Source organism: Malania oleifera, chromosome 4 (genome assembly GCF_029873635.1).
Source record: "Malania oleifera isolate guangnan ecotype guangnan chromosome 4, ASM2987363v1, whole genome shotgun sequence".
In the NCBI taxonomy this organism is placed as follows: Eukaryota; Viridiplantae; Streptophyta; class Magnoliopsida; order Santalales; family Ximeniaceae; genus Malania; species Malania oleifera.
In genome coordinates, this window is record NC_080420.1 from 13,766,980 (window position 1) to 13,794,745 (window position 27,766).

The 27,766-nt window shown below is 35.9% G+C and overlaps 2 protein-coding genes and 1 pseudogene across 3 annotated transcripts in view; 1 reads left to right on the forward strand and 2 right to left on the reverse strand.

Moving 5' to 3' along the window:
* LOC131153695 (uncharacterized) overlaps nt 1-10,724 on the reverse strand; it is a 60,737-nt pseudogene extending 50,013 nt beyond the window's left edge.
* Nucleotides 1-27,766, forward strand: part of LOC131152613 (calcium-binding protein KIC-like) — a 34,398-nt gene that overhangs the window by 5,806 nt on the left and 826 nt on the right. Inside the window, exon 2 of one of the 2 annotated variants that reach the window (XM_058104361.1) lies at nt 19,379-19,898. In XM_058104361.1, coding sequence (XP_057960344.1) covers nt 19,392-19,733 — 342 coding nt within the window. In that variant the 5' untranslated portion in view covers nt 19,379-19,391 and the 3' untranslated portion in view covers nt 19,734-19,898. Of the gene's footprint in view, nt 1-19,242; nt 19,899-27,766 lie in introns of those variants that run through there. The other variant, XM_058104362.1, reaches the window with a different exon arrangement.
* On the reverse strand, nt 10,838-11,323 carry LOC131153696 (G-type lectin S-receptor-like serine/threonine-protein kinase At1g61500). The gene has a single exon (XM_058106143.1). The coding sequence runs from the start codon at nt 11,321-11,323 to the stop codon at nt 10,838-10,840; it is 486 nt and encodes a 161-aa protein (XP_057962126.1).

Consider the following 27,766-nt stretch of genomic DNA (forward strand, 5'->3'; position numbering starts at 1 on the left):
GCTACTTGAATTTCTGGGTGGCGGCAATTTTGCTTCAATCTGACTCTGATACCAATTGTTGGGGATTTAGGAGAGCAACAATCACACCACAAATAAAATAAACAAGCAAAATGAATGCCAAGATTTAACGTGGTTCGGCCCAAATTTATCTTCGTCCACGGAGCACACCGTTCTTCACTAAAATTGGGAGAAAATACAAGAGGAGGAAGAGGCAACTGCACTCCACTCAACTCAACTCACTCTTTCTCACACCCCTCTCTCTCTCACCTTCAACTCAATTATACACTCACATTTTACACGCACACATATTTCCATTTATATAGCCATGAATGGAATGGATAGAAATGGTAGGTGGTAATGGGATGGATAGAAATGGTAGGTGGTAATGGGATTGGTGGAGGTGGCTGGTACCGACACTACTGCTCAACAATGCACCGACACCACTACAACTCAACAAAGCTGGCACCATCTCCATTACAACTCATCATCATTTACGGGATTAGCATCCGTAGGATCTACCACTGTGTTCCTATAAGATCAACATTCATAGAAACGCATGTATGAACACTTGAGTTGAAATCGAATTGTTGGCTTTGATACCACTTGTTAGGATTTGGTGAGCCGTGTATATAAGCATCTATCTTTCATTCTATTTATCCAGTGTAGGACAAACTTACAAGTGAATTTCTCAATATAATCAACTAGAAAAACTTTACGTATTTATTGGTTGATTAATTTATAAGAAGATAGAGATGATACAATGTTTGTTTCAATATTTTGGAATAAATATGAAGCAAGAGAAAATAAAACAACAACAAAACCAAGCCTTAGTCCCACTAAGTCGGGTCGGCTATATGAATCCTTTTCCACCAATTTATGCGATCATGGACCATTTCTTTTGATAGATTTAAGGATATTAAATCCTTACTCACTATCGCCTCTCAAGTTATTTTAGGTCTACCCCTACCCTTTCTACCGCCCTCCACAGTAATTAAGTCACTCTTCCTCATAGGTGCACTATTTGGCCTACGTTGCAAGTGCCCATACCATCTGAGTCGTCCCTCCTTTATCTTATAGGAGTTACACCTAACTTATCATGAATATGTTCATTCATTAATTTATCTTTCAATGTTATACCACTCATCCATCTAAGAAGCAAGAGGAAAAAAAAAAAAATAACGCTTTTGGAAACAACAATGCCCATGTCCTCAAACACCAACCTGTCCAACTAAACTGATTGACTCAAGCTCGAAAGAAAAAACCGAGATATTCACCCTGTCAGACCAAACTCAAGAAACCAAACTCATCCAACCAAATTGGATGGCACAAATCTCTTGGAACATCATTCAGACCCACCATTTGGTGTAAATCTTATGTTATTTTCAAGAATCAACATAAGATCCCTAAATAGAAAACCTTAAGATGGTAATCAACTTAAAAAAAAGTATTCTTGTTTTGGGGTTTGATTAATTTAAGCCAAAAAATTATAAGAAGTTGATGACATGTTTTTTGTTTCAATATTTTAGAACAAATATGAAGTCAGAGAAAAAAAAAGTCTGGTCCTGGCAACAACAATACCCATGATTTGAAAGACCAACTTGCCCAGCTTAGCCAATGGACTCAAACTTGAAAGATTCCTTGTCCAACCCAAACCTAGGTGATTAACCCATTCAACCAAACTGGTCGGGCCATACCTCTTGGACTTTCATTTAGATCCGCCATATGTTGAGCCAACAATTAACTAACTCAGTTTTAAATTAAGTATATAAATAGATACATTATCTCTCTGCTATCACTGAGATGGTGACCTCATTTACGGAGCATTTTCTGTTGTGTTGTGGTTAGAGATCAGTGTCTGACGAACTCTGGAAGGAAAATGATGGTTGCTTTGGCTGAGGGAGTTCTTATTCACTACTTAGCATGAGAACTACAGTAGACATGGTTGGCCTGTCCACCGCATGGTCCCGAACACAAAGAAGGCCAACATATATGCATCTTGCTGCTTCTGTATAGGAAAAAGTATCAGCCAACGCTTGATCCACTAGGTCTAATTCCCTGTATTCACACCATAACTCTCCATGCCTAGAAATAATTCTGCATTTTCAGTGTGATATTTGTTAACACCAAAGGAGTCCATGGGTAGGCTTGACACACATGAGTGAGCACCAACTTGACCCAAAAGTTTAAGCCTATCGGGTTTTGGGCCCAACTATGTATATATGCACCCATCTTCCACTCAATTTTTCTAATGTGGGACAAATTCCCAAATAGAATTCTCAACAATCTCCCCCTCACTCGTGAGTTCCAACTGCTCCCCCTTAAACGGAAACCGTCTTCCTTATAGGTGTAACCCCAATTCCCCAATAGTTCTCAAGTGGGCCTTACCACTAGCGTCTTACATGCCTCGAATTGCATTTCACGTGCCTCGGAACCAATCCTACCTCCCACGTCTTGACGCTATTCGGATCCATCCCAGGCCTAAATGATCCTTATTGGTCTCGGTCACACACTTGGTCCTGCAACTGTTAGCACGTCAGGAGAATTAACTTCACATCTCGACTTTTTACGATGTCGCTCACCTAGAGTTATGAACCATCGGCTCTGATACCACTTGTTAACACTGGAGGAGTCCATAGGTAGGCTTGACACAAATGAGTGAGCACCAACTTGACCCAAAAGCTTAAGCTTATCGGGTCTTGGACCCAATCATGTATATGAGCACCCATCATCCACTCAATTTTTCAATGTGGGACAAACTCACCAAGTGGAATTCTCTACAATATTGTACCCAATAGAGAATGCAAAAGAATGCCGAAACATTTGAACTGCAGATAAATTTGAGATTTCGCTTACATAACCAAGAAGGTTTAGATGGCGTTCATGTGAATTGAAGCTGGTATTCTTCTTGCTGCTAACAACCTCTAGTAGCTAGGTTCCAAAACTAAAGACATCCGATTTCTCAGAAAATATTCTTCTCATGGCATATTCAGGAGACATATAGCTGTTGCATTTGATTAGAATATGATGACAACCAGTGCTTGAATACTATGATGATATAACACTTTTAATTATTAGTTTGGAGAAAGAAGCAAAATTTACATCAAAAGTTAAAAACTTTTGACAATTCACATTCCAGAGGGTTGGCAGTGATACCAAATTGACACTATGTGTTACGATGGAGGTTGAAGCAAGTTGAATGATATTTAGAGTCACAAGATTTCTACACATCGTAGTCTCATACTCCACCCAGGCTGCAATAGACAACTAGGACAAGACTCTGCACTCAAGAAGCAGCCTCAACATCTCTATCTTCTATGACCCCTTGCTTCTTTCTGCCTGAAAATTGTTTGTTTCAAAAAGGTAATATTTAAAATAGAATTTAAATTTACACTAGCGCTGTTCCTAAACTTCTAATGCAAATTTATTGTTACCTAGTTCTGAATATGCAAGCCGGAGGTAAAGATCTTACCCATCAGATGAAAACTCCTGAATGTCCAATAGGTCTCTGTTCCAAACCATACACCCAATTCCAGCGACAAAAGCATATGCAGTGCAGGAACAGTTATTCAAGCTCCAAAGTCTGCAAGCTTCTGTATGCTCAGGCAGCATATAATTTTCAGAATGGTCTGGCAGTTTCATCCGGCTCAACTTGCAGAATCCATCCATTCTATCTCTATCAGAGGCTAAGCAAGTATTCATATTCTTGTACAAAACATTCAGCTCGCCTCATGCACCCACTAGTCCAGTTCCCATTGTTCCACTCTATGCTTGACTTCGGCTCAAAGCCTTTCAAACATGCACAAATTGGTAAGTCATTTTTATTGCAAATTCCATAAGGTCCACACCTTCCATACATATCACATGGCCTCTGGGGCATCTCCCAATAAACATGAAATTTCCTCCTCCCTTTCTCCCACGGCAATATCTGCAGCGATCCTGATGCTGATATGAACACAATAACAATGTAAGAGCTTCCCAATGCTTTGAAGGTGAAATATTCAGTTCCTTGCGGAGTATCCAACACAAGGCAAAATCCATTCTGATATATTATGGCCAAATCCAGCATTCCAATGAACTTCAGTCCATTCCAAGGCCCACCTCTCCAGAAAATTGTCGTTCCATTCCAAATAAAAGGTTGTGGTGGTACCTGCATCATAGTTCCTAGGACGAAGTTTCCTGATGATGGGTCATCTTCACTTTTCCAGGATGTCAAAAACTGTTTCTGGCCAGTTTTAGTGTTCATCCCTATCATCATGCCCGGAAGAAAAGTGTCACAAGGACTATTCATGCTCTCCCATAGTTTTTCCTTTAAGACTGTATCTTCAATGACAAAATTTCCATTGTTGAAGAGTACTGCTGCCAGTTTGTTTGACAGAACTCGAACAATGCTGGCTGACCAGACTCTGTTGAGCTTGCCATCCATAAGCCTCAAATTTCGATCCATTCTCATTGTTAGACTTGCAGAAGTGTCTGCAGCTGCCAGTGGCTTCTCCCTATTTGCTACCCACACAACTTTATTTGCTGCAATTTTTTTTTGTACCATATCCTGACATACAATTTTCTAGAATTGCCTGGACTGATGCCCAGTCCAGAGATTTCGCTGGCAGAAAGGAGAGTTTGTCCGAGTGATGTTTTGGGATGGAATTAAGGTATTCATTGCAGTGCAATAATGTGATGGAAATGGAGTCAAATGCACAAGAGGAATGTGGATGCAATGAGAGTGCTAGTTATGATCGATGTGCCCATTTGAAAGATGAAATGATGTTCACATTAGGAGGGTGAGAGATTGGGGGTCATGTATCAGTGTTTATGCTGGCTGAGTCGAGAATGTAACCTTTTCTTTTCTTCTTTTCCGTTTTTTTAACCCTGTTCGTGGAAATGTGCATTTTGACGAGTTTGGCTTGGGAAATTAATCTTATCACAGATCAATTTTTTTTGGTAGGTATTAATTAAACATCCAAACAATTGCATTGTTGAAACATTCTCGTTATTATAGCTGTCCAATGAAATTCGCTGAACTAAATTCATGAAGTTTGTTTTCCCCGGCCATGACAGTATGTGTCATAAAATTGGATTAGTTTTTTAAGTATAAATTATATGACAAGTCGTATAGTTTCAATGGGTTCTGAACAGTGATATGGTGAGATCTCAGGGACTTTTAAGTAGCTTCAGTATGAAACTTTAAGTGCAACTTTATAAATTAGACTATTGCCGTTGTTTTACATTTCAAGAAAATTTTAAAGGCTGCTAATAACATGAAGCCTCCACTGCCTTTCACTAAACAAACAAAAAGAAATTGGTTTGTAGTTAATTTTTTATTGTCAGCATTTCTGGAACCTGATATTTTTGTTGTTGGACAAGTGATAAAAAATGCTTACATTATTTGAAAGTCAAAATTCAAAATTCAAAATCAAGGCAAATCTTAGGTACAGAACCTCAAGAATGCAGTGTTGACCTGTCTGATATTTTTGGAATCCTCTGAAGAAGTTTGCCCACCCTATCCTCCCAATGTGAATGTAAATTCATGCAATGTGAATAAATTGGTTCACGGACTCTCTATTCTTTACGTTGAGAGTAAAATAGAAATTATACAAGAATATAATAATTTCTAATAAAGTACCTAATGTGAAAGCTTGCATTATTGTATCTAACATGAAATAGGATAGAAATATATATTTTCTATGATACAACTTTATAATAATTATTTTTTATTTATTTTATGTTGTGGCACAGATTCTTGTGGTGAAATTTGGTAACATTCCCCATCTTCCATACATGAACCATATGCATGCATTGAGTCACTCCATGGGTGCAAAATTCTATAAACCTCTTTATTTTTATTATTTTACTTGTCATTCTACTCATAGTCCATTCTATTCCAACATACCAAACATTAGCCCAATGTTTGGTAACTCAATAATGGAATTGAACATTGAATTCAGATTTTGGATTTGGGTATGGGTAAATTTATACTAATATAGTATAAAATTGTATTGAGTTTCTTTCAAAACCACACAAATCCAAATCCAAGCCTCAAAATCTATCTCGAAACATGACCTTATATAATATGTAGAAAATTGAAAAGCAAGTTGTCTTTTTTTTTTTTTAATTAAAAAACATTATTTTGAAATTCTAGAAAAAAAAAAATTTAAACTGTTATGCACAACTAAATAAACTCTTTGTTTTCTACCTCTCTAAGATGAATCTTAAAAAAACTAAAAATAAAACTGAAACTTCATAATTTTTTAGAAAATATAAAAATTAAAAATGAAAACAATTTTTAGCCAAAAAATTATGAGAACGTATTTAGATGACACCAAATTTATTTAATATTTAAAAACAAGTGTGAAGCCCATGATGGAGTAAAGGACACCCAAAAAATAAAAAAATAAAAAAATCCTGGTTGTGTTGTGGGTATATAGATACATTATCTCCCTGCAATCATAGAGATGGCGACCTAATTTGTGGAGCATTTGCTGTTCTGTTGTGGTGGGAGATGATGGTCTGATGACCTTCGGAAAGAAAATGCTGGGTTCTTTGGCTGTGGAACTTCTGAATGACCACTTAGCCTGAGAACTACAGCCAACATGGTTGGCCTGTCCACAGCATTTTCTGGAGCACAAAGAAGGCCAACATGTATGCATCTAGCTGCTTCTGAATAGGAATATGTATCAGCCAAGGTCTGATCCACGAGGTCTAATTCTCTGTATTCACTCCATAATTGCCATGCCTAAAAATAATCCTGCATTGTTAGGATGATACTGTATCCAATAGAGAAAACAGAAAAATGATTGAAACATTTGAATTCCAGATTAACGTGAGACTTCACTTACATGACCAAGAAAGTTTTGATGGTGTTCATGAGAATAGAAGCTAGTATTCTTCTTGCTGCTAACAATCTCTTGTAGCAAGATTCCAAAAATGAACACATCAGATTTCTCAGAGAATACTCCTCCCACGGCATATTCAGGAGACATATAGCTGCTGCATTCGATTAGAACATCATTACGAATAGTGTTCAAATACTATGATGATATAACTCTTCTAATTGTTCATTTGAAGAAAGAAGGCTAAAAATTTACATCTAAAGTTACAACTTATGACAATTCACAAGCCACAAGATAGAAAATGATTCCAAATAGATTGTACGTGTTAAGATGGAGGATGAAGCAAGTCAAATGATCTGAGTCACAAGATTTCTACACATCATAGTTTCACAATCCACCTATGTTGCGACAGACAACTAGGACAAAATTCTGAACTGAAGTATCACCCTCAACATCTGTATCGTTCTATAGTCAATTATAGGTGAATAAATTCTTTGAATTACGTCATTTAATTTTTTTCTCTTTTCTAGAACAAGTTTTATGCCTTTTTATGTTTTTTTATTTTTATTTATTTATTTATTTTTTAAAGAAAACTATTAGAATAGAAGAAAACTTGGAAGCCTTCTCATTATCTGCTCCAATACTAAACATTTTATAAGAAACTTTTTGTGACCCAGATCAAATATACGGAGGAAGATGAGATATTTTTCTAAGAAGGTCCACATTGTGTTTTAAGGGGCAATTTTGGTGAAATAAAGGAGTGAGCAGAAGTATCAGTGCACTTAATATAGGGAAAGGAAGCTTACAATGTTCATACAACTCTATCAGTATTTGCTAGATCTTGAGTCCTTCGAACAATTTGTGCCAATCCGAAGTCTGAAATTTTTGGATCCAATCATCCAAAAGAACATTGCTTGCCTTCAAATCTCGGTGAATAACCCGTAAACAAGAATCATGATTGAGGTAAGAAGTCCTCTAGCAATACCCTGAATAATCTTGAAGCTTTTGGGCCAATCAAGCTACAACCTTTTTGTTGGATCTAATGGAAACAAACATAGAAAAAAATACAAGTAACAAGATTAGTTCTAAGGGATTATCATTAATCAACTAGTTTGAACATACTAGTTATATAGCCTTCATTGCTACCTAGTGAACCACACTAACAAATATGATGTTGCGACCATATAACTACTACCTTGTGCTGCTTGACAATATCATTTTTTTTTTCTTAGAGGTTTTATGATAAGTAGAAATAAGACAGAATATATGAAATGTAATTTTAGTAATGATAGGAGGAATATTGGAGATAAAGTTAAACTGGATGATGAAGAAATAAATAGCACTTGTAGATTTTGATACCTTGGATCTATTATGCAACTCTATTATGCATAGAGTTAAAGCAGTTTGGGTAAAATGGAGAAGTGCTTCAAGTGTGCCCTGTGATTGTAGAATACCCCTTAAAATTGAAAGAAAAGTTTTATAAGATAGCTATAAGACCAGCTATGCTATATGGATTGGAATGTTGGCCGACGAAGAAACATAATATTCAAAAAGTAAAAGTTGCCGAGATGAGAATGTTTAGATGGATGAGTGGTATAACATTGAAAGATAAATTAAGGAATGAACATATTTGTGGTAAGTTAGGTGTAGCTCCTATAGAAGATAAGATAAGGAAGAGACGATTCAGATGGTATGGACACTTGCAACGTGCCAGAAGAGTGAGTTAGTTACTGTGGGAGACAGTAGAAGGGGTAGACCTAAAATAACCCGAGAGGAGATAGTGAGTAAGGATTTAATATCCCTTAATCTGTAAAAAAAAATGGTCCATGATCGTATAAATTGGCGGAAAATGATTTATATAGCCAACCCCACCTAGTGGGACTTTAAGGCTTGGTTTTGTTGTTGTATGGAAGAAAACTTCCCTTGATGTTACAAAATACCATGCATACAATATCTGGTCTAAACATTTTTTTTTAATTACACAAAAAATCCAAAATTCTCTATTCTTAAGTAATTGGGAGTAGCGTTTTGTATTTTCTTTGCTCCTTATATGAAATCCATTGTCCATGATAAAGGCCAGTAAAAAAAAAACATCCCAATGCATGCTCACTCATGGGCAGAGTATTGAGGAACCACTCAACCCAAAAGCATCATATTGATATTAGTTCATATGTTCGACATACAAAGGAGATGCATGCTTGGGAGCAGCTTAAGGGGATTATCCAACATAGAATGTGGTCAGTGTAATCTAGAATAACTACATATACATATTAATTAGCAAAGGAAAAATTCAAGCTCTATGAGAACTAGAAAGAAGTGCAAAAATAAAACCAACTAAAGAGGAAAGTATCTAAGCTATTGTTTGGCATGTATTCATATGTTTGACATATGGAGGAGATGCATGCTTGGCAGTAGCTTAAGGGGATTATCCATCATAGAACATGGTCAGCGTAATCTAGAATAACTACATGTATAGATTAATTAGTGAAGTAAAAAGATTCAAGCTACATGAAAACTAGGAAGAAGTGCAAAAATAAAACCAACCAAAGAGGAAAGTATCCAAGCTCTTGTTTGGCATGTATTCATAAATTAGTAACTTTTCCTCCCCTTCAATGCCGCATCTCAAGAGCCTAACAAGATTTCTGTGTTGGAGTTCGGAGATCAGTATGATTTCAGTTTTGAACTCTTCAAAACCTTGCACTGAGCTACTGGAAAGTCTTTCCACTGTGATTTCCTTCCCATTTTTCAGTTTTCCTTGTACGCAGCCCACTGAAAACTGCAACTATAACTGCGGGTTATATTTTTGCATACGATGTATTAGAAAGAGAAGCTAATGTACATGTAATTACCTTATAAACTGGTCCAATCCCCCTTTCCCGAGCTTGTTTGTTGTGCTGAAGTTGTCTGTAGCTCCTAAAATTTTGTCCATGTCAATCATGGGTAGCTCTGCTTGATCTTTTTTGCTATATGTAGTTTCTACGTTCACTTCCTTGTGGACTGTCTCGTAAAAGATCACTGTTGTAAGACAAATCAATGTCCTCTTGCTTGTCAATCTTTTTCCTGAATTTAGAGATTGTATTATGAAACAAAGGGGAATTATTCTTGCCAGACCGATCAGATTAGTAGGGTTTGACAACGAAAAACTCTTTTCAATTATACTGTCATTCGAAATGCAAGTTAAGAAATACAATAGATTTAGAACATGCCAAAATTTTTTATGTTGATTTCTCATTTCCAGCTTGCAAGAATGTTATCTTCATCTAACATTTTGGTACCTTCATCTAATCTTTTGTTTCTATTTGTGCAAACCATAAAATAAGGCAACACTCTGACAATGAAGATGAGTTTTGTTCCTTGCTTCTTTCTGCCTAGAAAATGTTTTAAAAATGTCATATTTAAAGTAGAATGTGATTTTGACTTTTAAAAATCCAACAGTAACACCGCTCTCCCTAGGGTTTTAATGCAAAAATTATTGTTACATAGTTCTGAATATACAAATCGAAGGTAGAGATCTTCTCCATCAAATGAAAACTCCTGAATGTCCATAAGGTCTCTGGTCCAAAGCATACACCCAATTCCAGCAACAAAAGCATATGCAGTGCAGGAACAGTTATTCAAGCACCAAGGTCTGCAATCCTCAGCAACCTCAGGAAGAGGATAATTTTCTGAAAGATCTGGCAATTTCATCCCTCTCAACTTCCAGAATCCATCAATTCTGTCTCTACCAGAGGCTAAGCTAGTATTTACATTCTTGTCACAATATAATTCAGTTCGCCTGATGCACCCACCAGCCCAGTTCCCATTGCTCCATTCTGTGCTTAACTTTGGCTCAAAGCCTTTCAAACAGTTACAAATTGGTGACTCATTTTTATTGCAGTCTCCATAAGGTCCACACATTCCATAAACATCGCACGGACACTGGGGTGTCCACCAAATAACATCAAACTCTTTCCTGTCCTCCTCCCACCGTAATATCTGCAGCGATCCTGATGCAGATATGAACATGATACCTATATTAGAGCTTCCAATGCATTAAAAGTGAAATATTCAGTTCCTTGAGTATCTGATACAAGGCAAAATCTGTTCTGATATATTATATCCAAATCCGGCATCCCAATGAACTTCAGTCCATTCCATGGCCCACCTCTCCAGGAAAACGTTGTTCCCTTCCGAATGAAAGGCTGGGGTGGTACCTGCATTGTGGTTCCTGGGATGAAGTTTCCTGGTGATGGATCATATTCACTTTTCCAGGAAGTCAATAACTGTTTCTGGCCAGTTTTAGCGTTCATCCCTAACTTCATGCCAAGAAGAAAAGTGTCACAAGGATTGTTCATGCTCTCCCATAGTTTTTCCTTCTTGACAGTATCTTCAATGACTATGTTTCCATTGTCGAAGAGCACTGCAGCCAGTTTATTTGACAGAACCCAAACAACATTGGTTGACCACACTGTGTTGAGGTTGCCACCCATAAGCCTCAAATTTCCATCCACACCCATTGTTAGACTTACAGGAGTCTGCAGCTGCCAGTGGTTTCTCCTGTTTGCTACCCACACAACTTGTTGAGATTTTCTTGTACCAGATACCCACATACAATTTACTAGAATTGCCTGGACTAAAAGAATCCAGTTCAAAGATTTCCCTGGCAGATATGAGAGTTCGTCAGATGCTTTGGGATGTAATCAAGTTACCCATTGCAGTGCAATATCTTGATGGAAATTGAATCAAGATGGGCAAGAGGAATATGGATGCAGTGAGAGTTTTGGTAGTGATTGATACTCCCATTTGAAAAAAGAATATATTGTTCATGAAGAAGATGACAGATTTGGGGTCAAATATCAGTGCTCATGGTTCCTGGTTCCAACTCCTCGTGGCTATCAGTCAAGAATGTAGCATTTTTGTTTTGGAACCCTTTCCGTTGAAATGTGCATTATGAGGAGTTTGAGCTAAGAAATTACGCTTATCGGAAACCAGTGTTTTTTTTGGTGGGTACTGACTAACATCCAATCTAGATCATTGCATTGCTGAAATATTCTCTTTGTTTATAGCCAACCAAAGAAATTGACTAATCTAAATTCATGAAGACTGTTTCCCTTGGGTGTCTCATCAAATTGCATTAGTTTTTTAAATGATAAAATATACTGTAAGTCTTAAAGTTTCAACGAAGTATGAAGCTTCACTCCCTAAGTATGAAACTCTAACAATGAAATTTTTGAAGTAGAATTTTCAGGAAGTGAAGAGTAACTTATGGTATAAAGTACCATTTTTTGTCCTCTGGCTAGCTATGGTACAAACTACTTATTGTTAAATACCATACAATAGAAGAAACAAATAGATAAAACCAAAAATTATATAGTGATAATAACATGAAAGCCCCCGGCGTGTCCTTTGCTAAACAAATGAAAAAAAGTTGCTCATTTAAAAATAACAGTTAATATATTTTTTTTCAGCATTTTCTTGATTCTGATTTTTTTTTTTATTGCGGGAGAAATGATAAAAAAAAAAAAAATGCTTATATTACTTGAAAGTCAATATTCAGAACTCAAAACTCAAAATAAAAGACTGATAATCTTAGGTAGGAATGCAATGTTGACCTGTCCAGTGTTTTGGGAATCCTCTGAAGTAAGACTAACATAATGTAAATGCAAAGTCGTACAATGTGAATACAATGGGAATCCACAGAATATCTATCTATTCTTAAGGTGAAAATGAAATAAAAATTATGGGAAAGAGTATAATAATTATTTCATAATAACTGTTATTTAGAAGTAATTAGTCTTTATTTATTTTATGTTGTGGCTTATAGAGTAAATTTCCATGAGTTCTACACAAGAACCATTTGCGTGCTGTGAGTTGCATTATTAACTTCTTTGCGATGAAGAATGAAACGGAGTGATCCTTATAACTTTATATATCCACTAAAATTTATTTGGTAAACAAGAATGTAATGGAATAGAGTAGAATTGGTCCATATGTTGACATCTCATTTTGTCCGGGGCTTGTATAGCCTATTTGGGTCTTTTTATTAGTTCATTTTTTTTTTTTTACTTTCATACACAATTGTGTAAATTCATTAATTCAATAAAATGAGAAACTATAGAAAAAAAGAAAAAAATTGAATATATTACAAATAAAAAGGGTAGCTCGGTGTATAGAGTTCCTGCATATACGGGATCCGAGGAAGGGGCGGACCACAATGGGTTTGTAGTACGCAGCCTTACCTTGCATTTTTGCAAAAGACTGTTTCCACGTCTCGAACCCGTAATCTCAAGGTCACATAGCAACAACCTTACTATTGCACATAAGCTCCCCTTTTTGAATACATTAAAAATAAAAAATAAAAAAAAGAAGAAGAAAAAGAACGGAGAAAATCCAGTGGGCTAGCATCTTTAAACTTGCAAGCACAAAAGGAAAAGAAGAAGAAGAAGAAGAAATTGGACATGTGAGATTGCATAATTAACATGTGGGCAAAATTAGAGTTTAATGCAGAGTAAATTTGATGGAATGGTTTTACTAGATCTATAAATAGTGAACTTTAGAAGGGTAACAGACAGACAAACGGAGAGAAAAAAGAGAAGAATGGCTCATTGGGGAAAAATTAGAGAAAAGTCTTCGATACCAAGGGTGTAAGGAAAAAGGGAAAACTAAGAGATTTTGAGCTTTAGAGTATTTAGAATAAAAAATTGATGACTTACCTAAGAAAGAATTGAAGATTGAAAGGTTCAAGTGTAGAGGCTGGAAAAATGGTTTGGTAATAAAGAATTAGAAGAGTTCGTGCAAGGATAAAAGCGCAATTTTGCAGACAAAAAATCCGAAATTAGGATTTTGTAATTTAAGTCTGAATTTAAATGAAATCTCTAAGTAGAATTCGATTTTGGTTCCAAAGGAATTCTTCAAAAATACTCCCAATAAGGCTAGGTACTGAGTCCAGGTTTGAAAGCCTAGATCTGAAATTTGGATCCATGTTAAATCCCTAAGACTTGTTGAATGTTGCCACGTGGCAAATGATGTCAGCTATAGTAAAAAAAATATAAAAGAATAAAATACCAGTGCCACGTGTTGTCATCCCTAGTTGACGTGTGGTAGTCCTTTCCCCAACGGAGTCGACCTAAGTTGATTCGTTGACTCGGTTCAGACCTGTTCAACTGGTCTGACCCGTCCCGAGTCGCCTGTATCATTTTCTTTAATTTAAAAATAGAGAAAAATAGTAAAAATTAGAAAAAAAAATCATAAAAATGTTAAGAAATTAGGAAAAAATAAATAAATAAAATATTTGAGTTGTTTTGACTCAGATAAAAAAAATGGAAAATTAAAAATACTAAAATAAATAAAATGAGAAAAAATCTTCAAAAATCCTAGAGAATTGTAGAAAAATGTTTAAAATTTTTCATAAAATTCTTTAAAAAATTTGAAAAACCTGGAAATGTTTTAAAGACTCTTTTTGCTCAAATTTGATGATTTATTATATATATATATATATATATATATATATATATATATACAGGTTTTCTATTTTGGTGTATGACCGTTCCAATGATTAAATAAAGGGTAAAAGAGGTGTTTCATATCTCACTTATATTAGTTTTGAGTAGGGGTTTTTCCAATAAGATTCATTCCTTTAGAGGTTGTATTAGACATTCCTAAATGCAGATTGAAACTACTAGTTCTTTGACCCAAAATCAGTTTAGAAACTAATTAACAAGTAGTAATTAGGCAAACTAATCGCACCGAGGAAAATAACAAGTTAGTGACAACTCTATTGAACTTTTATTATTTTTATTATTATTATTATTATTATTATTATTATTTTTTTTTTTGGATTACTTACTGGGTATCCACGCATCCATTTTACGATCCACGTGACTAATCGTGCGCGCCTTGAAGTTGACCCCACAACTCCAAAAAGAGGGTAAATTCAGGAGTTCAGGGGTGGAAACGAGCCCAAGAGGGTTTGAACACCTGACCTCGTGAGAGGTACTCTTGCAGCCCACACTACCACCCAAACCACACCCTGGGGGTGAACTTTTATTATTATTATTATTATTATCCCTCACCATTATGGAACTTCTTTGGGACGTTGTGACAACTTAAAGACTTTGCGGGGGAAAAGAGCTGAGAGCCGAGCTGTTAAATAATCATGAATTATCCCAAATATGAATTTAATGGTTCTTTTGATTACTCCATGATATTTTACATGTAAATATGAATAATTATTATGTACTTGTGAATATTTTATTTGTGTATATAGCTTTTACATGTATGTTGTGGATGAATGGATAAGTATGCACATGGTGTGGTGATGTGTTGAAATTGGGGGAATAGACTTTTAAATTTATGTGAGCATATACACTTTCACGAGCTCTATACCTAGACTTTACCCTTTTAGCAATAGATAGGGGTGTAGTACCATTAACTTTTGTGAGATAAGTTGTTTAGAAGCACACAAATTGTTATGCTCAGTTTGTACTTTGTCCAAGCCCATTGAGTAAGGATAGTGGACATTCTAGGAACTTATTGTTGATAGGAAACCACACATATCTGACTTTTGTTTGCTCCCTTCGGATAGAGCCTCGAAGAAAACCTGTAAGCAATAGATCCACCTGGGGTCAGTATAGGAGCTTCATCATTCTATGGTTATACTGTGATGCTGATGATCTCTTGAGCCAGAACTCCCTGCATTCTGAACATTGTATTCTCTACCTTGAGTCTCTAGCTCCACCTACACCACATCACATACTCATTGCTACTGCAATTTTCTGATACTTGTTTCTCTTGTTCCTGAATACATTGCAAAAATGGTTTTCTTATTAAAAACCATATCTCTATTGTCACTATCTTATTTGTCTTCGGATCCTAGAGTTTGAAGCCTTTCACCCCTTTCTGATACCCTAGAAATATACATTGTATATGCTTCACATCAAGTTTCGATCTCTCCTTACTAGAATCATGCATGTAGGCTAAACATCCAAATACTCTCAAACTAGAGTAGTCTACTGCGCTGCATGTCCACTCCTCCTTTGCTACTTTCCCATCTAGTGCTGCTTTTGGTGACCTATTAATCAAGAAACATGTCATATTCACTACCTCTACCCTGGAAGTTCTGTGTAAGCCCTGCATTCAACCTGAGACACCGAGCTATTTCAGCTATTGTTCTGTTAATCCTTTCTGCTATACCTTTTTGTTGTGGTGTCTTGCGTATTGTGAAGTGTCTCTTAATCCTATGTTGTTCATACAACTCAACGAAGAACTTTGAATGTGTACTTATTACCATTGTTGGGCCTGAGACATTTGATCTTTCTTTCTATTTGGTTTTCCACTTCAGCTTTTCACAACTTGAACTTGGCAAATGTCTCTAACTTGTGCCGCATAAAGTACACTCAGACCTTTCGCGAGTAATTATCAATAAAACTCATGAAATATATATGTCCTCCCCGTGATGCTACCCTTAATGGCCCCCAAACATCTGTACGAACATAGTCTAGAATTCCCTCCATCTTGTGTGTGGCTATCTTGAACTGTACCGTATTATGGTTCCCAAGAACACAATACTCGTAGAAATTCAGTTTGCATATTTTGACACCCTTTAATAGATTCTTCTTATGAAGCTCCATCATCCCACATTCATCCATATGACTTAACCGCATATGTCACAAGACTGTACTATCTTACTCAGACTCTACAGCTGCAGCTCCACCTACAGCTATGGCGCCTAACAGTGTATAGATATTTCCTGCTAATTGCTGCCCCTTCATCATTATTAAGACACCTTTACTCACTTTCATTACTCCACTTGTAGACTTGTAAACCAATTACAATATAAAGTGCCAAATGAAATTAGATTCTTCCTTAAATCTAGTATATGCATAACATTACACAATGTTCTAACAAAACTATCAAACATTTTAATTATGATATTCCTTATTTCAACAATTTTGCATGATGCATCATTACCCATCTGAACAGAATCAGAATTTACTAACCTGAACGTATTGAACCAATCTTTATTGGGTGTCATCTGATAGGAACATACCGAAACCAAAATCCAAGAATTTGTGAAATGATCTAAATCGGATGAAACAGAAAGCATAACTTCGTTATCATTCTTTGAGCCTTCTTCTTCCACTGCATTCGCAGATTTTGATGGACCCTCTTTATTCTCTGTATTCCCCTTCTTTCTCTCTAGACACTCTTGTTTTATATGCCCCCTTTTCCTGCATTTAAAACATCGTATGTCATTCTTCTTCCTGGAATTGGATTGAGATTTATTGTTACATGGTCCGCTTCGAAACTTGCTTCTCCCACGTTCCTCGTTACCCCTCACCACAAGTCCTTCACCTTGTAAATTCTTATCGCTAGCTTTCTTTGTCTGATGAAAACCTAAAAGAGCACTTGTGTTCTCCTCCAATTTGAAAATTTCTTTTCTCCACATCAGAGTTGTAACTAAATTTTCATACGTAGGAAAAGCAAGTAAGAAATTCAGTAACATCAACGCCTTGTCTTCGTCTTCGAACTTCACATCAACACGTTTCAAATCATTGATGATCTGGTGGAACACGTTGATGTGCTCGTTCAAATCCGAACCCTTTGACATATTAAGACTATACAGTTTCTTTTTAAGATAGAGCTTCTTCATCAACGACTTAGACATATACCAAATTTCCAGTTTCAGCCAAACTGCCACCGGTGATTCCTCATCCATGATGTGATACATCATGCCATTAGCCAGTGAAAGCCTGAAAGTTGTCACAACCTTCGCTTCCAGTTCTTTCCAACTAATGTCGTCTATGCCTTCCAGCTACTTTCCTTATAGCACATTCACCATGCCCTCCTGCACTAACAAATCTTTGATGACCCTCTTCTGCCATAATTTAAAATTTCCATATTCGTCAAACTTGACCCTGTCGAACTTCGCAGAAGAAATCCCAACCATTGTAACTTGGCTCTGATACCAATTGTTGTGCAATGAAACGCTTGCAGTGCAATGCATCAATCAATTTGAATAATACGGAAACACACAGAAATATGAAAGCAAAAAAAGAAGAAGAAGAAGGATTTAACATGATTCGGTAGAATGCCTACGTCCATAGGAGCAAACGGTGGTTGAAATTCACTATCATGCAAAAATAGGGTTGCATCATTGTATTTATGGTAACCCTAGATGTACAAAGTGATTAGAAAATTCCCCAAATACTCATATATCAAAATGTGAAGGATTTGCCCCCGCATTCCCAACCTATTGATCTTCTTAGTTTAAATTTCAAAAACAATGCCGAACGAAATCATTGACGGTTTTCCTTTACTAGAAGAAACTGTTGATGTACCTATGTCAAACCGTCAACAGTTTTCTCCCTAATTAGCTACTGGAAGAAGCTGTCGAGGTGTTTATGAAAATCATCGATGGTTTTTCTTTAGACCAGCTTCCTTGTTTTCTTCAGCTTGCTCTCTTTGTACATGGATTCCACTCGATATGAGCCAACACTAATTTTTATTTTTTATTTTTTATTGGAAAGAAAGTTAATTATGTTATTAGTTGTCACTTGTTTATGAATGACATGGTAGATTTAGCATTAAAACTAAAACACTATTATTTATCTATATTTTATAAAATTTTATGGACTATATTTCTTTTGCATGAAAAGTGTAATATTATTATTTATCTATATCTTATAAAATTTTATAGTAAGGACAAAAAGTTAAAATATATTTAAAATAATCATTTGATTAAATAATTTTATAGATATATGAAAACTAAATAAACCCAATAATTTGTTATGAATAAAAAAATTAGCTTAGTAGCTCTGTAACATTTTCTATTTTATAAAATATAAACATTTCAATGCACAGTCAATGAATCTGCCAAAGCTACTAATTAATTAACGCTTAAAAAGCTTAATTCTTTTTATTAAATAATTAGATTAACAATACGGTTTTTTTTTTTGTGTAATTTTTAACCATGAATTTCATTGTAAGTTGTTTTGGGAAGAAAAAATAATGAAGGATTTTTTCTATAAGTAATTTTTATTTGAAGGGAAATTACTCAATTATGAACTTATTTCATTTATTTTGAAAAAAAAATAAAATATTTTACTTATGTAATTTATTGTATATACGGTCATTACTCTAATAATTTCTTCCCCCAAATCTATTTCAATTTGCAAACTCAACCCGAAGCTGATAGTTTATTTTTGAAAGTTTTGTGTTGGCGTTTTGTGCAAAAAATGGCTGTACGTTATAAAACAGAAGCTTTTATCCGTTTAGGGGTAGGAAAATGCTTGGCACGCCCACAGCGCAGGGAGCGCACTTTCCCATGCAACTTCCTGGAAAGCAGAAGAAGAAAATGCCACCATTTTAATGAACAAATTTCAAAATCCCCACCCTTCTCCAAAACGCTTCCCTTCTGTACCTTCCTAGTCTTCCCCACACCCCCTTCCTCCACCCTTACCCAACCCTTCTCTCTCTTCCCAGCTTTAATATCAGCCATCTCCCTCTATTTAAATCCCACAAAGCTTGCTCACTTGGTTACTACGAGGTGATATACTTATACATATATACAGAGATTTAATTTTAATGGCGGGAGCGGCGAGCAAGGTGGTGTTCGAGGATTATTTTCCGGCGATGGTGGAGAAGATGGGGGCGGAGGGGTTCATGAAGGAGCTGTGCAAGGGGTTTCGCCTGCTGATGGACGGCGACAAGGAGGTGATCACCTTCGAGAGCCTGAAGCGTAACTCGGCGGTGCTGGGGATGGAGGGCACCACCGAGGACCAGCTCCGGTGCATGCTCCGGGAAGGCGACCTGGACGGCGACGGCGCTCTCTCCCAGATGGAGTTCTGCATTCTCATGCTCCGGCTGAGCCCCGGGTTGATGGACGGCTCCAGGAAGTGGTTGGAAGAAGCTCTCTCCAGTGCTTAATTAATTGGCCAGCTCTGTGTTCTTTACTTTTATTTTTTTGTTCTGGTAATTGGGAGTATTTCTATCTCCTTCAATCTCCGGCTCGATTTAATTTAATCTTCTGTGATGAATTGCATCTCGCTTTGATTATTTCGGTATATGATTTCCAGGACCGGCTTTTTACAATATGGGGTTTTAGGGGAATGATTTAATTAGAGCATCTTAATATTTTATTTAATTTTTATTTTTATTTAAAATTAATTTTCCTTATTTTTTGAGATATAAAATTACTAATTAAAGTTTTATATTTAAGATTACATTGAGATTGAAAAAGAAATTAAATTACATTTATTTTACTTTTTAAAATATAATTTCATTTACTTTTCAGATAATGAGAAAGTTGGAAAGAAATGACATCATAAATAATGTTAACATTAAAAAAAAATTGGAGGCCCAACTTTTGAGATAGTGGAAAAATCAATCTATGGGAAGAGATGATATCATAAATAATGTTAATATTAAAAAAAAAAATTGAGAGCCTAAACTTTTGAGATAATGGGAAAATCAATGTATGGGAAAAGATGACATCATAAATAATGTTAATATTAAAAAAATTTTTAAGATTCCCAAAAATTTTGAGACTCTAGGCAAAGTGCTCAATGGCCTTATGGTCAGGCCGACACTATTGATTCCACATGTTCTTTGTTTTTTTTTGGTTTAGTGGTTAGGTTCTTATGTAATAATATTCCATGTCTTAATGTTCTAAAATTAATCCACATTGTGCTATTGTTATATATGTACTTTACATTTATTTGTGTCCCCTTTAAAAAATTTTCAATACATATATATATATATATATATATATATTTATTAAGAAAAAAAATAATTAAGTAAATTGCCCCGAGTAGACATTATGTTAGGTATGAACTATGAGTTGTACAATGGAATTTAAATGCAGCAAACAATGAAGAATGTATATGGAACACACGCAGTATGTCTGAAATCAAAACTTAACAACACAAAATTTACGTGGTTCGACAAAACCTACATCCATAAGAGCAATTGACAAACATTTTTACTATGAGAATGTAAAAGAACACAATACAATACAATACAATACAATACAATGATCTTCTACCCTCATAATATGCCTATAATGGTATATTTATAAACACTTTGGAGGCTTCCCTCCAAACACCCAACCATATTAACGTTCACATTTACATTTTGAAATCTGCCTCACTGTCCCAAGAAAATCAGTCGATCGATTACTGCTGTTCCTCTGCACAAGTGATTTCAAATATTTTTTCTTTCTTGGTTTATGCACTCCATCAAGTATATGAGCCAAAAAAATACAACAATCTCTACCTTAATAAGTATACACCCCTTAATTAGGAGAATTTGAAAACATATCTCATTGCTCCACCTTGACCTTGGAACATTAGGTTGGGTTCGTCTCCCTTCTAGCACTTGGAGACATGAAGTAAGTTCAAGCAGTGTTTGAACTTTTCAATAGTAACCGGTTTTTTCAAAATGTCCGCTTTTTTTTTTTAGATGTGTGAACCTTCTCCAATACAAGTTTACATGAAATAATCAATTCCCAGACCCTGTGGAACCTTACACCAATATGCTTGGTTCTAGCATGGTACACTTTATTCTTCGCTAAGTAAATAGTGCTTTGGCTGTCACAACGTAGCACAACCCCATTTTGTTGTATACCCAGCTCTTTGACCAAATCAGTAAGCCATAAAGTTTCTTTTGCAGTTTCGACAACCACCATATATTTAGATTTAGTTGTAGATAATGCCACCAAGGATTGTACCATGAACCTTCAACATATAGGTCCTTCCATAAGGGTAAAGATATAACCCGTTGTGGACTTTCTGTCATCCATATCCTCGGCATAATCAACATCAACACACTCCACAACTGATGGACTATCCAATTGCTTGCCGAACATGATGCTATAACTAGAAGTACCCCGTAATTATCTAAAAATCCATTTGACGGTTTCTAAGTGTTGTCTACCTGGATTGAAAAGAAACTTACTCATTACACTCACTGCATGTGCTAAGTCTAGTCTTGTACACATCATGACATACATTTAACTCCCCACGACACTAGCATAGGGGACCTTTGACATATTCAGTGTATCATCATCCGTACTTGGTCATTCAACAGTAGATAATTTAAAATGACTCGTTAGAGGTGTACATACTAGTTTAGTATCAACTATGCGGAACCTTTCCAACATCTTCTCCACATAACCGCCTTGAGATAACCATAACGCCCTTGCAGTTCTGTCTCGACGAATCTCTATCTCAAGTATCTTCTTAACTGGACCAAGCTCTTTCATGTCAAACTCTTTATGCAACAGATCATTTAATTGATTTACCTCAGTTAAATCTTTCGCAGCTATTAACATGTCATCGACATACAACAATAAGAAAATAAGAGAACCATCAATAAGCTTATTCACATACACACAACAGTCATACTCACATCTTCTGTAACAAATCTTGATCATATAGATATCAAATCTTTTATACCATTGCCTTGGAGACTGTTTCAACCCGTAAAGAGATTTTTTCAACTTGCAAACTAAGTGTTCTTTCCCTGGTTCACTGAATCCCTCCGGTTGTACCATATAAATTTGTAGCTCCAAGTCACCATGGAAAAATATCGTCTTTACATCTATTTGTTCCAAATGCAGATCATAATGAGTTACTAACCCCAACACCATCCTGATGGAAGTGTTTCGGATTATAGGTGAAAAGATTTCATCATAATCTATTCCCTTTTTCTGTGAGTACCCTTTTGCTATTAACCGTGCTTTGAATTTCTCTCTTTCCTTTTCTGAAATTGCTTTCTTCTTCCTATATACCCATTTGTAGCCTATCACCCTCTTTCCATCTGGAAGCTCCACCAACTCCCAAGTTTAATTCTTAAGCAGCGATTCCATTTCCTTAATCATAGCATCCATCCACTTACTTTTCTCCTGACCGTGCACTACCTCTTGAAATGTAGTTGGATCATTGCAACTAGTAATGAAAGCATAAAATACTAACTTTTTAAACCCATACCTTGGCAGTGGTTTGATAGTGCGTCTGGATCTCCATATAGGAGTATTGTCGACTTACTGGTTTCCCAAGTTAGAACTCTCTACAACCGTAGGACCAAGATCATTGTCATTGCCTTGAGTTTCTAACTCCACATGCACAACATGTTCATCTCTGCTCCAGTTTTTTGGCTCCTGTTTCTCTTCATCAATTTATTGAGTATGCTTCACCATAGTTTTCTCATCGAAAACTACATCTCTACTGATTACCATCTTGTTTGTCATTGGATCCCATAACCCTTCACACCCTTTTGATATCCTAAAAAGATGCAACATATAGACTTTGCGTCAAGTTTCGATCTCTGCTCACTAGACACGTGAACATAGGCTGGACAACCGAATACCTTCAATCCGGAATAGTCTACTACGTTTCCCATCCATACCTCTTCAACCACTTTCCCATCTAGTGATGCCCTTGGTGATCGGTTTACCAAGAAGCAAGCCATACTATCTGTTTCGGCCAAAAAGTTCTTTGATAGCCCTACATAAAGCCTGAAACACTGAGCTCTTTCAGCTAGAGTTTGGTTCATCCTTTAAGTCACACCATTTTGCTGAGGTATCCGACGAACAGTGAAATGTCGCTTAATGCCCTGCTGCTCACAAAACTCCATGAACCTATAATCAAAATACTCGGTCGCATTGTCTGACCTAAGACATTTGATTCTCCTCCCCGTCTATTTTTTCACTTCAGTTTTCCACAACTTAAACCTGAAAAATGTATCAGAGTTTTGCCTCATGAGGTATACCCAAACTTTCCGTGAGTAGTTATCAACAAAACTCACATAATAAACATGTCCACCTCTTGATGCTACTTTAACCAACCCCCAAACATTAGAATGTATGTAATCAAGAATATCTTTTGTCTTATGAATAGTTGATTTGAATTTTGTTGTATTTTGTTTCCCAAGAATACAAATCTTACAAAAATTCAGCTTACATGTTTTCATACCTTTCAAGAGTTTCCTCTTGTGAAGTTTTTTCATACCACATTCACCCATATGCCCAAACCGCTTATGCCACAAAATGGTTTCATCAAATTCAATATCTTTGGCTGCAGCTTCGCCCATAACAGTAGTTCCTTGTAGTGTATAATTATTTCCATCTAACTTTAGCTCTTTTATAACCATCAGATTTCCTTTCCACACTTTCATAACTGCATATTTGGACTGGTGATTGAATCCATTACTATCCAAAGTGCCAAGTGAGATGAGACTCTTTCGTAGGTCCGATATGTGTCTTATATTACTCAAGGTTCTCACAACACCATCAAACATTTTAATTCTAACACTTTTAATGCCAATGATTTTACAAGAGACATCATTGTCCCCATAAGAATTAAACCTAAATTTACCAACATGTAAGTGTTGAACCACTCCTTGTTTGGAGTCATATGGTAAGAACATGCCAAATCTAGAATCTATGAGTCCGTGAGGCGATTTGACTCCGAGGAAACTAAAAGTACATCACCATCACTACAAACTAAATTTCCTTCTTGAACTACATTGGCTAATTTTGAAGTCCTTTCATACTTTTCAACATTTCCTTTCTTCCAATTCGGACACTCCGGTTTAATGTGCCCCTTTTTACCACACTTATAACACTGGATATCTTTTTTCTTCTTGGATTGAGTTTGAGATTTTTGACTCAATTCATTTATGAATTTTCCTTTCCCACAATTATATTTACCTTACACCACAAGTCCTTCTCCATGTGAATTTTCATCGCAGATTTTTAGCCTTTGATGAAAACTCATCGAGACACTTGTCACCTCTTCCAAGTTTAGGGTATCTTTCCCCCATGTAAGAGGGATAGCTAAATTTTCATACATGTAAGTCACTAGCAAAGAATTCAGTAGCATCAACGCCTTATCATCACCTTCAAACTTCACATCAACATGCATTAAATCACTTATGATTTGATTAAATGCGTTGATGTGTTGATTTAAGGTTGAACCATCAACCATCTTAAGCCAATTAAGACACTGCTTAAGGAAAAATTTGTTAATAAGAGATTTGGACATGTATTGGCTTTCAAGGTTTTGCCAAACAGCCGCAGGAGAATCTTCCTCCATGACATGATAGAGTACTTTGTCTGCCAAATGTAATCGTATTGTAGCAACAATCTTTGCCTCTAATTCTCTCAAATTAGTCTCATCCATAGCTTTCGGTTGAACACCGTACAAGGTCTTCACTATCACTTGCTACACTAGTAAATTTTTCACTCTCCTCTACCATAAATCAAAGTTTCTGGTTTTGTCAAATTTGACAACATCAAACTTTACAAATAAAGTGCCCGATGCGATAACAACAATGCTCTAATACCAATTTTTGTGTCTATGAATTGCACAACAAATTTAAACGCAGCAAACAATGAATAACATATATGGAACACACACACACACACACACACACACACACACACACACACACACACACACACACAGAGTATATCTGAAAGCAAAACTTAACAATGCAAAGATTTATATGGTTCGGCAAAAGCTACATCCATAGGAGCAATTGGAAAAGGTTTTAACTATGAGAATGTCGAAGAATATAATAAAAACAGTATAATGATCTTCCATACTCAGAATATATCCAGAATGGTATATTTATAAAAACTTAGGAGGCTTCCCTCCAAACACCCAACCTTATTAGTTGGCTGCCTTGAGCAAATCAGTCGACTAATTCAGAGAGAATGTAATTGTCTGCATTCTGGTTGACTGATTTGGCCAATCAATCGACTGATTGCTGTTGCTCATCTGCACAAGTAATTTCAAATATTTTTCTTTCCTTGTTTATCCACTCTATCAAGTATATGATCCATGAAAACACAACACATTAGCAAGGTGGACTAGAAAATAAAAACTACCAAATATGATGGTTCGGTTAAATTGATCATAATCTTATTAAATTTTAAATTGTAAAAATTATATATTACACAAGTACCTGATCATTGAGTTAGTAGCAGGGTTAAGCACCTTGTAGTTAAAATCGAGTTAAATCGGTCCCAAAATAATACTAATTCACTTACAAATTAAGTATTTATGTAATATTTAATAAGATTACTCAATAGTTTAATATTTTAAAGTTAGTCCACATTGTGTCGACATGTCACATTTTATACACGACCAATCAAACTCTTAGATTTGGAATAATTAATTGTAATGAAAAGTTTGACTCAAATAAATAAGCATGAATTGAAAATTATTCGAAATTTAAAGATTTAATTAGTTGCATGTCTAGAATGTGACGTGCTCAGGAAAATAGTCTAACCTAATAAATTCTCGAAATGGTCGCTGTATATGGCTAAGGGCATGCCTTCCCGAAAATAACAAATACGTTACATTTATATGTGATTCATAATTTGGATGTTCGATTTGACAGCTCGCTCTAAAACTTGCCTTTATGGCTAGGCTAATCAAGGGGTAACTTATTTATTAAGTTAATGGATCATTTATGGTTAACCTAAATTTCAATATTCAAGCATTTTGGCTGTATGATACCTTATTATTATTATTATTATTATTATTATTATTATTATAATATTAGCTGTATGATGGTCCTGTTAGTCCAAATTAAATAGGTCTCCCAGCAATCAATTTCCAATTAATTTCCTCAATAACTAAAGTGGAATTGCCAGCGGATTGATCCATCAGCATTAATGGGCATACAATTCCTCTCACGGCAGAAGAACTTGCATATATAAGATAATGCCAAGAAATTGTTTTGTTAATTCCCGCTTGGTTTGGAAGTGAAAGTTGCTTCGATATTTCGCCCCAAAAAACGGTGGAAGTGTGAAATGAAACCATTCTATTTCAGGTGTATGAGTTCAATGAGTTGAATTTGGGTCCTTTAATTCCCACCAGGGTTTTGGAAGTGAAAATTGCTTCGTTATTTCGCCCCATAGAATGGTGGAAATGTGAAATGAATCCATTCAATTTGAGGTGTATGAGTTCAAGGAGTTGAATTTGGGTTTTGGGGGGGGGGGGGGGGGGGGGGGGGGTGGTGGTGCGTGCGTGTTGTGGTGAGGAATTTACGCGGGTGCTAGAAAGCAAGCTCTCACCGATTGACAAGCAAACTTCTTTTCGGCTTTTGACATCTCAAATTTGGAAAAAAGGGTTTTGATGTTTGCTTTTTGGGTCTTGGGTTTCTTTGAAATTTGAGAAAATTGCATGAAAGAGGCTTAGTTACAAGGGAAAGGAATGTAATGAAAATTTAAATGTAGGACCCAAACCCAGAAAAGAAAAGAATATAAATAAAAGAAGAGAGAAACAAAGGAAATGAAAGGAAAAAGAGGAAATTAGTTTGACATAAGATCAAACCGTCGACGGTTTCAGGGAGTCTCAGGAAAATCGTCGACAGCTAAAACTATCGAAAGTAATTATTAGCCAAACCATCGACGGTTTGTAAAGTACAGAGAAAATCGTCTACGGTTTTCCTCTCTTGGCTTGCCGACTCACTTTCGGTGGTCGGTTCGGAAGCTAGGGTTTTGGTTCTTCAAGGGTTTTAGGCAGATTTTTCTAGGAAATAGGTAAGGAGATTGAATTATGTCATATTTTTCTTTTTATTAAAAGTGAATCGATTAAACTGTTTGTATGTATATGTTACATGGTATTAATGGTTGTTTCGAAAAAAATGGGCTTCATAAATATAAGAATATTTTACGGTGATTTTTTAATGATTTGAACGGTTGGAATTGTGAGTTATGTTATTATACACGTATTTTGTGAAGGAATCAAAGAAAAAGGGGTGACTGTCTTCATTTTCCATATGTATAACCATATATGTATTTTCTAAGCAAATTAATCCATGGAGACGATCGAGCCCAGCTTTTTCACCAAAGCATAAGATGAAATGTTTTCTCGGTTAGGTTAAGTGACTATGACTTAATACTCAAATCGTGTGGTATGGGAGTAATCCATTTGGTTTTGTTTCAT

What these genes read in the sequence shown, in the direction of transcription:
- LOC131153696 (XM_058106143.1), bottom strand. Translation starts at nt 11,323, where the DNA reads ATGGGTGTGGATGGAAATTTGAGGCTTATGGGTGGCAACCTCAACACA.